Source organism: Penaeus chinensis, chromosome 29 (assembly GCF_019202785.1).
Source record: "Penaeus chinensis breed Huanghai No. 1 chromosome 29, ASM1920278v2, whole genome shotgun sequence".
Lineage (NCBI taxonomy): Eukaryota > Metazoa > Arthropoda > Malacostraca > Decapoda > Penaeidae > Penaeus > Penaeus chinensis.
Genome location: NC_061847.1, coordinates 4,848,436 through 4,860,935, shown reverse-complemented (window position 1 = coordinate 4,860,935; position 12,500 = coordinate 4,848,436). Strand labels below are relative to the sequence as shown.

Here is a 12,500-nt window from a genome sequence, read left to right as displayed (position 1 = left end):
TCGGGAATGACAAAGTGAAAGCAGAGGCAATGAAGACAGGTTCTCCTCAGTTAATTATTGCAGCACTTGCCAAACACCAGGTAAGAAGTTATACAAAGAATTGAGTTAATGGATATAGAATGAAAAATATTTTATATGTGGAGATTTTTTATACACTAATGAAAATGTTTTATCTAGAAATATTGGTAATGTTTTGTGTAAAAAAAATCAAATAGCAAATAAGGAAATAAGGTATAAACTAAGAATTTCATTAAATGAATATATTTTTCCTTGCTTATAAACAGGCCATACCTGGAGTGTGTGAGGCAGCGTGTAGTGCAATATCTTTCCTAGCCTTGAGAGTTTCAGATCATGCAAAGCAGCTCATGCAACTAGGGGCTGGTCAGGCCATTGTTCAGGCTATGAAAGTACATTCTAACCAGAAACAGCTCCAGGTTAGAATATATTTGTTTAGTCATCTGTGTTGTAAATAAGATGGTTGTAATATGTAATAGAGATAGGGCTTTTTACAAAGGTTACAAAGGGAATGAAAGTAATAAAAGGAACATTCCTACCTTGAGAAACTATATACAAATGGAGTCACTGTTGATTATTTTTTATTATTTTTTTTTTTTCATTATTTGGACAACATTACATGATTTAATCCACTGAATTACTAAAATGCTGTGTCACTGAAGTTTGTATCTGGCATTTGCATTTGTGACTTTCTAATTAATACCCCATTAAAAATCACATTGTATAGTCACAGGTATTCAATTAAAATACTCCCATGTTTGCAATAAATGGATGGAAGAAATTTTCCCTACCAATTATAACACAGTTATCCTGATACTTCATTACTCAGCAACTGGACTGGAATTTTTATGTTCATTCCATTTCCCCACACAGAAACTAGGCTGCATGGCAATCAGGAACCTCGTCTCGCGTGTGCCTGAAAACCAGCAGATGTTCATCGAGTACAATGTTGAGGATGTGATTCATGCTGCCCTTGAGAACCATGGAGAATCCGTGAAGGATGTGGCTCAAGCTGCCCTTAGAGACTTGGATCTGAAGGTCAATCTGGTGGAGCAGTGGAGAGGAACTGGCCACGAAATCAGTCGTTGAAGTCAGTAATAACCAGCTCTGAGATCTCGTATAGAGAACATCCTCATGTTTGTGATCTTTTATTGCATTAACAACATTTATCTTGCCTTATGGCAAAGACCTGCCTTCTTGCATTTGAGTTTAGATTACTGCTGAGATATGGGTTAATGTTACCTGTTTCCTACTTAGTCCTTTGTTCTTAACATTACAATAGGAAGTTTTATGAGCAAAATATATTGGTCTGATGGAGTTTACTAATGTAAGCTGTGCAATAAATTTGCTTTATATCTGTAAAAGAGGAAACTTTTTGTTTACATGTACAATGGTACATGCTTGCAAAGTATGGGCCTTAATTCATTGCTTTGCACTTTACTTTCATAATTGGCAGATGAATAAACATGCTCAAAGAGCACATTCTTAGCAAAGTAAACATCCTTTTCAGGCTGGATAATTTCTCTTAATGTTCTTATTAAGGAGATCCATAGCACAAGCTTTAATGCACATATTTTACATGGTTTTGAGGTACCTACTCAGTATGTTTAGTAATTTGAACTTTACTCTTTAATTGGTCACAGTTTCAGCATTTGCTTTTTACATATTCAATGGGTCACAGTCACATGTGAATATTGTATTAGAACTTTTTCAGTAGAGTAACACACTAATCTGGCTTTCATGCATTAAACAGAAGGTTGGTGCTTTATATTTGGTGAAGTGTTAAAGCTTTTTATTGGAATTACTTCAGTTTTTTCACCAGGTGAGAAAAAAAGATAAAGGATAATCTGGAGAGGATTTCATAATAGATTTTAATAAGTATATACTAAATTAGGAATAGATATTCATGTATTCTATACTGAGTTCCTTCCTTCATGACAGAAATTAATATATATCCTGGAGCCTTAGTAAATGTGATAATTGTCTTAATGTATTTTGTGATTCCACACCAAAAAATCTTTTTTTTATATATATATATAAAACTTACGTTCCTTTAGTAATCCCAGCTGGAGTAAATTTTGCAGACATTGAGATGAATAGTTAACTAATTGGCTTTTATGCCATCAAACAGCTATAAAAATATGTTCTAAGAGAGCTATTTAAGGGAATTTCTTTGCAATACATATTAGGTCTTGTCTATACAGTTACCAAATCATAAACCAAGTCAGAGATGATGTCATATGCATTTGGACCTTGCTGGCACTGCCTTTTGTGTAGATGAGCCTTACATATGTTATGCTGTAAGGATTACAAACACGGTCACATCTTGTTCAAGCTACTATTAACTTAATAGTTGCATCTAAGTAAACATGGAAACGGTCTATTTAAGGTTATTGATGTTAGAAGGTGCTACTTATACTATGGGTATGTGAAATAAGGTCTTTGAATTAGAGCACTTGATCTTCATTGTAATTGCAGAGGTTTTGCTCGTGTTCTTTAATTACGCATTTGCAACCTATTTATCAATAAATTTGTTTGAAAGAGAATCTCAAAATCATGTATGAGGCAATGTGAATTATTTTGATTCTCTGTTTAGTCCGTATCATTTTTATATTTGCAACAGATAAAATTAGCCAGTGCTACCGAATATGCTTGGGATTATATAACACCTATGTTACCCATAATGCTTCCTGAAGGCAGTATAAAAATATCATAGACTAAGATTATTGACTAGATATTACCATGTTTCAAATGGGAAAAATAAGTTAGTTTATAATTTTTTTGTCTTAGTTAAGGGTAATAAGAATGCTATGACATTTCATGTTTATGAGTAGTTTTTTTTTCTCATCAGAAATAAGGCAAAGAATGCACATTTCTTTAGTTTAAAATAAATACTACACTGACTTGCAAGTAGGTTGTTATTGATTGATGATGTAGGGAGTACTTTGGGTCCAATACATTCATTCCATTTCTACTTTCCTGACGTTTTATAGTAGGAAATGGTGTTTTCTTGTTGGTTATTACATTATGTGGCAGTAATGTTTTTTTTTTTTAGTCTAAAAGAGATATCATTCCTTGATGAAATATATTTTTGTGTGCATAATAGAACCGTTGGTAGAACTCAGAGATCATGTCATTTAGTACAAACCACTAATGTTTATAACATCCCATCATTACTTTTTGTTTATATATTTATTCATTCTGCCTTTCAAGGGAAAGTAATCACTGACTTTTCTAAAATATTTGATAAAAAGGAAGAGTGTAATAGGCAAAATGTAAATAACTGTTTATTTATGGTGATGTAAAAGAATCATTATTTTATTATGTTATTCATGGGGAACTTGTAGTATTTATTTAAACCATTACATCACTATTCAAAAAAGCAAACAAACATATAGTGTACTTATGAATGGTATGCATTCCTGTGAAGTGACAAGTGTTTGCATGCAAGTTCCCTATATAATCTTGTAATGTAGAATTATTTTCATTTTTTTATTTGTTTCATATTATATTCATATCAATGCTAAAGAGGAAAAAGAATAATATAGAAAATTTGAGGTTTGTAAACAAAAGTCTGTGGAATGATAAAACACTGCTACAAAAACTGTGTATGTAATTGGCTACAAATGTAATAACTTATATTCTTTTCTGTGTCAAGGGAATATTGTTATGGTTAGTTTTGGATTAGGAACATACAACTTTTACATTTGATTTTCATTAATGAACTAATTTTCATGCTATTTATATGAATTTGTAATTTGGATTTTGAAATAAATGAAAATAAGAATACAAGTCTTTTTTTTGTGTAGATGGTGGAAAATGTTATTGCATATAAAAATTTCTTGCTTCTTTTTCATAATGTTAAAATGATTGAAATATGGTACAGGGAATCAATGAATTTTCATCTCTATTTTTTCCCATGTTTTTCTCTTCTTGCCCTCATTTCTTATTTTTTTCATATTTTCTTTTTCCTCCTCTTTATTTTTGTCCTCTCTACTCTTTTCATTTCCATTGCCTTTACTCCAGTCCCATCTCAATGTAACAACCCGGGATAGTGAACTGTCTTTTTTACACTCATTTCTAATCATGTATATTTTCCTTATTTTCTCCTCTCTCCTCTCCCTGCTCTCTGCTTTTTCATCCCCTCTACTCCTATCCTATCTCAATCTAACTACTGATTGTAAAATACTTCAACAAGGGGAAAAAAAAAAAAATACTGACATACACTCAGACTTCCTATAGAGTTAAGAAACCTAGATTCTTTGGCAGACTGGTGAACACAGCATGCAAGGGTTGTAAGAAAATCTATGAACAGGGTTAGAGCTTCAACAGAAGTATTAAGATGAGGCAAAACATTAGATTAATGTAAACATTAGTATATTCATACTTACTCAACTGATATTCTGAAAAGTAAACAAGGAAACATTAAAAGGTGTATGAATGTAATTCCAGATATTTTTATAGCCAGGGTTATAATGAATAATCTTAATGTAATGCTTAATAGAGTAAAAGTATTTTTGGAATCATACTCCTTGACTGAAAAGGAAAGCAGGAGGAATTACAAGAAATAAAAATAAAAATGGGGGAGAGAGGAGGAAGAAGAAATGTTCAACATAACGTACAGTATTCACAGGCATTTGAAGAGATCAGGGTAGGAAACCAAATGCAGGTGCCACTTGGAACTCAAACTTGCTGGCTTTTTACTTTGGGATATAGGCTACTTGTGACTCATTCCCTTACTTACATGATCATTTTTATTTACAATATTTCAGTAATTGGCATTAATGAACAATGGAAATTCTTTTAAGCTATTGATGAAGTGGCTTGTCAACTGGGAAATAAACATATGAGGAACCACATTTATTTTTATGAAGATTGTTACTCTTGGCATTGCTTTAACTGCAAAATTCTTCAACAGGAATATCAGCAAAGATTTCTACATCTTTAAAATTATAAGAGGCCATCAAAAACTGAAAATTTAAAATATGCAATAAATGTAATTAATCACTGTCATTACTAATTAAAAGGTATCACCTAGTAGTAGCTTTATGTTAAAAGGTACTTTTCTGTATTCTATGTCCACAAATCGTCTTCAGACCAAACTGCCAACCATTTAAGATCACAACTGGCATATTACTCAGTCAAGGTCCATACGTAATGGGAATAACGTATCACCAATTACATTATGGGTAAAGATGTCCTTCAGTGGTGAAATATCGTACTCTTGATATTCCATATTTCCGGTTGTTGTTTACTTTAGCGAGATAGAGGGAGTAACTGATGAACCTTGATATGTAGTTTCTCCTGAGTAATCCTTACAGTTTCTGAGCTGCATTAGGGTCAGGCAGAACGTGTGGAGGGATGGCATTGCTAGATTAGTTTGCAGGCTTTAGTGTCAAAAATTATCTTTGTGTGCTTTGGTGCAGCGTTTGTTACTGTACAGCTACACATATTAGATACATAAAAACGATGGACGTCTTCTACGAGAAAATATCAAAACTGACAAGAATTTAACGTAGCCTTGTATATAGGGTTTTAAAATATACTGAGCACAAAACAAACACATACTATTTGCGACCTAGTTTCACTTGGATTGCGACCTTGATCTATATACTTCGAACAGAAGGAAAAATATACGAAAGATGAGAGGCAATCCTGGATCACGGGGGTAATACTGTAGTGTGTGTGTGTGTGTGTGTGTGTGTGTGTGTGTGTGTGTGTGTGTGTGTGTGTGTGTGTGTGTGTGTGTGTGTGTGTGTGTGTGTGTGTGTGTGTGTGTGTGTGTATGTGTGTATGTGTGTATGTGTGTGCGTGTGTGCGTGCGTGCGTGTGCGTGTGCGTGTGCGTGTGCGTGTGCGTGTGTGTGCGCGCGCGTACGTTTTCTGTTAGTTCATTTTGCGCGTTTCGTGTGTATGTGCATTTTGCGCTTTTTGTTGTGCGTGTTTGTGAGAGTGAATTTGCAGATGTGTAAACGTGATTTTCTTATAATTAAGCCCGTATTTTTACATGTGACATCTTTTGTCGGTGATTCAACATCCAAACCTGAAACGTGTTGCTTCCCGGTGAATACACGTCTGGTACCATTATGTTGGGGGCAGCAAAGCAAAGTTAGACATTTCTATATATATATGTGTCTCACGGAACTAACAAGTCGATACACAAGCAATGCCTACACAGTCAGATGAATTTTGGAAATGTTTCAGAGCAATTTTCATTATACATCGATAATACCACTTTACTTTTACATGACCGAATGTAATTTCCTAACAACAGGATGATGGTAGTTCCTGTGCCAGTTTTCACAAAGATCATGGTATGCACAGACCTTCTCTGTTGAGCTGCCAAAAGCAGGCAGTGCTAAATCGAGCACTAAGGCAGAGGGAACTCTTGAAGGCTTCAGTGGGATTACAGACATCCATCGTTTGCCTCCCTATCAAGAATCTTTAATCTGTGGTAAAAACAAAAACAAAAAAACAAGCCTTTGCAGTTATGGAGATTCAAAACAGATACGCAATATTTGGTACGGTCTGTTTCTTAGCATGATGTCTTTGTGAAGAAGAAGAAAAAGAAGAAGAAGAAGAAGAAGAAAAAGAAGAAACGGTAGAAATAATCACTTCTTTCGAACGTTCACGTGCTCGGAGCGTGCAACTCCCCTCTGGCAGGTACGCCCCCGGAAGTGATTAGTAAAGGTACATTCGTAACTGCCGGAAAAAGAAAATGATTATCAGCTAAAATCTCAAGAGCCTTCCCTCTCAGTGTGCCGCTTATCTGTCGAATTAAACTACATTGACTGCAATGCATGGTAGAATAAATCATCTCCTTTAACATTCCACCAAACAAACTTGGATTTTTTTATGTTTAGAGCAACTACAGTACCATGAATGACAACGACTATTGCCAATCATCTTTTCAAAAACATCTTCCTCTAAAGACATAGGGGCAAGTACAGCTCAAGGTAACTATCCTGTCAAAGAGCAGATTAAAAGATTACTCCAGCCCGTAAAAAAAGAAAAAGAAAAAAAAGAAATGTATATATACATATATATATATATATATATATATATATATATATATATATATATCTGTTTGTAGGCTTCTGATCCACACATATGACTTGGGATCTTGTAAAGGTGTAATTTTCGGATTATCTGCTGTAACGAACACTACTTGTCACATATCATGAAGATTATATTAGTCTTTATAAAGAAAAAATATCAATATGGGGCACGTATAAGTGCGTGCGCGTGTGTGTTACTAAATGGGTGTAGGTGGGTGGGTGCGTGCGTGTGTGCGTGTACATGCTGTCTTCGCGAACGCATCCGTAGTACCTCAAGACATGTAGTTTACCCATGTCATCAAATGATTCATAGATCAGGGCATAACATACAAAATGACATTTGACACACCGAATACCCGTCATGGAAATCTCGTGCCTTGTACTCGGTGTTGATTTTGTATACTATGAACGAAGCAACACGTGCACAACATCCTTATATATATATATATATATATATATATATATATATATATATATGTATATATATAAATATATATATATATTTATTTTTCTAATTTGGGGGATGGGGGCTTTCTTTGCACTCGGATCATGTCCAAAGTCGTTAAAGAAGTTACCAAAGGAACCGTTTCTTTCTTCTTCAGGTCGTCTGAGATGCAGAGAACGTGCATCAGCAATGAAGCAGAAGATAAACAAGGTTGAGTTCACTTACCTTTGCAAAATGTTAGTGATTTGTCATCTAAGCCACGCCACTGGCCAATTCCTGGTCTGCCACAATTATAACAAATGATGGTTATGTGAAAGACCAATCGTTAAAAGAAGAATGGAAAACATTAGTTTTTTCAATTAGGATAATATGCTGAAGAATGAGAAAAGTTTTTTTTTTCAGCTCAGGTATGTACGAAAGGGAAGAACAAGAGTACATACGAATATACCGAAAGCCCTCTATGTTATATTAACCATAATTGTGCCCTGAAGAAGCAGTATAGCGAAAAGGCCTCCGGCATATTCACGTGTTTTTGCTATCCCCTTCGTTGATTTATTTGCATGATCTAACGAAAATAAATCAGACAGATTAGGCAACCCAAAAGTGTGGATTTTCAGGTCATCCTGGCACCGCGACTCGTGATACTGTGTTACGTGTCGTATTTCCTTGTTATTAGCAGAGGCGGTTTTGGTTATGAATCATTAGATCTTGGGCGTGTGTGTGTGTGTGTGTGTGTGTGTGTGTGTGTGTGTGTGTGTGTGTGTGTGTGTGTGTGTGTGTGTGTGTGTGTGTGTGTGTGTGTGTGTGTGCATGCATACGTGAGGGTTAGTGTATGTTCCAGTTCTTCATTATACATGCTTTGACAAATGAACAGCAGACTGAGCCAGTTTCCAAACCTGGGAATCGTGATATGAAGATTATCTAATTAGTTTGATGGAAGCAAGTACTGTAAAATAATAAGATTGAACCGAGAAACCTCATCAATAAATACACCAACATTTTTTTTTTTTTTTTTAATTAGTAGTACCAAAAGACCAGCGTAGGACTTCTACACTATTAAGTCAAATGCATGTTGTTTCAGAAGAGGACAGCGACGGCATTGCATTACGTAACACACAGCACAAAAATGTTCTCTTTTGAAAGTCCACGTGATCAGTACCTGGGCCAAAATACAATAGACACTAGGACCACGACCACTGTTACTTTTATTACTACTACTACTGCTACTACTACTTCTGTTACTACAACTACTACTACTACTATTATTATTACTACGAATATTTCTACGAATACTACTACAACCATCACCACCACTACTACTACTACTACTACTACTACTACTACTTTTACTGCTACTGCTGTTATACTAATGACGATAATATTAGTACTGATAATGCTGTAATTAAGACTAGCATTGATAACCAGAAGTATAAAAACAACAACAACAACCATATCAGTATTGCTAGCAGTTAATGGAATATCAGATATGCTGTGATTGGCGGCTGAAACTGTACTTTCATAGGCATTCGTTCTCTTGTTTAGAGTCTGGATGAACTGATCGCTTTTCACTATTGGTAATGTCATCATCATCATTATCATTCCTGTTACTACTACTACTACTACTACTGCTATTATCATTATTACTATTATTTTCATCATTATCATCATAATCATCATCATCATCACTATCATTATTATCATTATTATTATGTAATGAGTACAAGGGCGCTACAATTATTATTATTATTATTATTATTGTTGTTATCATTTTTAATACATATCATCATTGTAATCATTATCATCCATTTTATTATCATCACCGTTATCATTATCATTATCATTACCTCAAACATTTTTTAGCCCGTCCACTACACGTGAACGAGGTAGGCATAGGTTCTGGTTTGCACAACGTTGGGTAAAGTTTATAAAACTGTACGAATAACATTATTAGCTACACACACACACACACACACACACACACACACACACACACACACACACACACACACACACACACACACACACACACACACACACACACACACACACACACACACACACACACACATGTTTGAAGACTGACAGATCCTGAGCTAGTATCCGGGTGCCAGAAACAGATAGTATTAAAACTGATATCAAGACGAGGAGACCTATAAAGTTTGCATCTAGCTTACCGTTGGTAACATCATTTTGAAGTAATATATAATTCACAGTTCTCTGTTTCCGTAGACAGTTACTCTTGAGAATTCCCTCCCTGACTGACACTCCTGCCCTCTCCGGTAAAACGTGTTTCATTGTCCGTCACAAACAGAACATCATAAGTGTAGTTTCTTCTTTTGAATATCCCGCATTAAATTACTATAACAGAAACTGAGACACAACATTTGTTTTTGTTTTCAAGCGCTATCAGTTTCTAAGTTAACCTTCTATTGATTAATAAAATCCTCATAATAACATATACTGTATTATGGATAAGGTTGTCAGCAAACACCGGTATGAATAAAGTCGCGTTTTCTATATGATCGCGCCTGTTGACATGGCTGCGGCGTGGCAGGTATTCTCTTTTCAAAATGTCATTACACCAAAATATGCACATTAGTTGTGAATGTGAAGTTGCGATAGTTTGTTTAGTATCTGAAGATAGTAATATGCAACTTATCAATACTTGAAATCCCAATGATTGAAAATACAACATACCACGGAATACAATAGTTACCTCTTCATCAATAACTGGGCGTTGATTAATGGATAACTTAAGAGTATTGTAGATTCCTGTGCCATTCAAAAAATATATATCGTTTTCATACATAACCACTTGTTGAAAGTAAATATATCTTACTAAATAACAGCACAAATAAAGATGTAAGGGACAAATCAGCGATGCGGAAAAAGGTAGAAAATAAAATAACAAAAGAAAACGGCAATAAGAAAACGAAACAACACAAATCTAAAAAGACGATTCCGGTAAATAACATACATTTTTTGACAGCGGATTGTGTGACATGTAACTCCTAGGTACCTAAGAGCTTGGGGACCCATCTGTGCGTAAACAGTAGCCTACTACTGTACATGTACTATACCTGACGACATTCGGTTAACATCCATATCCATTGACCATATAATCCCCAAAAAACTTTCCATGCAAGGTATAAGCACCATGTGTGGAATACGTGCAAATGTACAATGTGTTCATGATAATCATGTTCATGAAAATAACAAAGAAAAAAATATACCTCTCCAGCAACATTAATGCCTTTCATCATGTATAAAACAACTTACGCTCACACCTCGATGAATATTATTAGGTTACTGCAAACTTATTTAAACGCGATGTGCCAAGATTCCGTAGGTTTTAAACAGGGATTTGGTGTCTGAAACCACAGTCAGGACACGTGGACAGGGCGTGCTCAGTGCCTCGTGGGTTTGTGGTTGAAAGTACCCCGTTGTTTCAAAAGAGAGAGAGAGAGAGAGAAGGAGAAGAGAGGAAAGAAGAGAGAGAGAAGAGACAGACAGACAGACAGAAATAATAAACATAAACTGAGTACTCTTGCAACGCTCAAAATAGCCTATCCTAAGTACAGTACTGACCAGACTCCCCAGACAAACAACTAGTAAATGAGATACATCAAAAGAAGATTCTGGCGCACTGTACATGGAAAGCAATTATGTCTAGCTCAGATGTTAAGGGAATCATGGTAGCAGTAATACCAGAGGGGAGTTATTTCGAATGCCGTTATGTCTATATATGCAGAATTCACTCCTTTGCTAATTCTCTAAACAACATTATGGAACGTATATAATGAACTTTCTGTCAGTGATCTTGATCCTGAAATGTGAATTTAGATACTGGCCTATGTATAGGGAGGAAATCAAAAGTTGATTTGGACGTCTAAAGGAACTGTTTACTATTCCTTTTCATTTCTTTTCGTTTTGATCTGAAACAGTGCTTCTCTAGTATTCAAGGAACGTGTGTAGACAACGAAAAAAAGATAAACAAGGTTGAGGTCAGTTACCTTTAGAGACAGTTGTGATTTGTCATCCCTTTTCTTGTCCACTAGCTGCTGCCGCCAAGATGTGACAGAGGAATGAAAGATTTGCCTGTAATTAGATGGAGATAACCGAGAATGTACTTCATCGTTTATATTAAATTAATTCAGGAACGATGAGCTTCCGACTTTTCTTGAAATTCGAATAAAATAGAGATGAAATCGTTTTTTTTTCTTTCTATAAGACCACAGCATACATCGAAATACATCAGGGATTCTATACTGTATATCCTTGTGCTTCACCAATGAACTATCATAATGAACTCCAAAATATCGAATATTTGAATTAGAAAAATAATCAGGGTACATGCATCCTTTGCTTTTCTTGAGCATAACGGCAAATTAACAATCTTACAAACGTAAAATCTAGCAGATATTGAGCCAATTCCCAAAAACACTTATTATATTTTTTGCGCAAGTAAGTAGCCCAAGGAAAGGTGCTAAAACTATCACTGACATTTTTGAGATTTGAAAGTGTATCAAAAGTAGGTCATATACAATATAGATGTCACTTATTACCTTCTTACTCTGGCTCATTGTAAGATCTCAGACAGCTAATGGTAAGAATAAAGAAACCAGTTTATTAATAAATACTAAAAAGAAGTCAGTTTGTTTACCCCGTTTAAACGTTCACGTGACAAGGGCGTGTATGGTGTCTGGCAACTGTGTCAGAGTGGTCATACTGGCTTCAGTTTCCAATTTGCCGTAAAATGGTATCATTGTCAACCAAAGATCAGGGGAAGTTCTTTATTTTAACAAATTGCCTAGTAATTGAAACAGCCTTAAGCAGAGTGAAGAAAGGATGGTGTTTATTTTCTCGGACATTGTATTAAACAAACAAACCAACAAAAATTCACATGGATTCACAAGAGAGGCAAACAGCGATGTAATAGAATATGGACCCAATAGTAAACACCGGCCTCTAAAGAATAAGGCC

The 12,500-nt window shown here is 35.2% G+C and overlaps 2 protein-coding genes across 4 annotated transcripts in view; one reads left to right on the top strand and one right to left on the bottom strand.

The window, feature by feature from the left end:
• Nucleotides 1–3,802, top strand: part of LOC125040522 (armadillo repeat-containing protein 6-like) — a 10,502-nt gene extending 6,700 nt beyond the window's left edge. For all 3 annotated transcript variants that reach the window (XM_047635081.1, XM_047635082.1, XM_047635083.1), the window contains exons 7-9: nucleotides 1–80; nucleotides 285–434; nucleotides 889–3,802. The exon at nucleotides 1–80 is cut by the window's left edge and continues 40 nt beyond it. In XM_047635081.1, the coding sequence (XP_047491037.1) occupies nucleotides 1–80; nucleotides 285–434; nucleotides 889–1,104 (446 nt within the window). In that variant the 3' untranslated portion in view covers nucleotides 1,105–3,802. The remainder of the gene's footprint in view (nucleotides 81–284; nucleotides 435–888) is intronic.
• Nucleotides 1–12,500, bottom strand: part of LOC125040523 (DNA-directed RNA polymerases I, II, and III subunit RPABC2-like) — a 44,515-nt gene that overhangs the window by 13,534 nt on the left and 18,481 nt on the right. Inside the window, exon 2 of the mRNA XM_047635084.1 lies at nucleotides 4,407–4,418. Coding sequence (XP_047491040.1) covers nucleotides 4,407–4,418 — 12 coding nt within the window. The remainder of the gene's footprint in view (nucleotides 1–4,406; nucleotides 4,419–12,500) is intronic.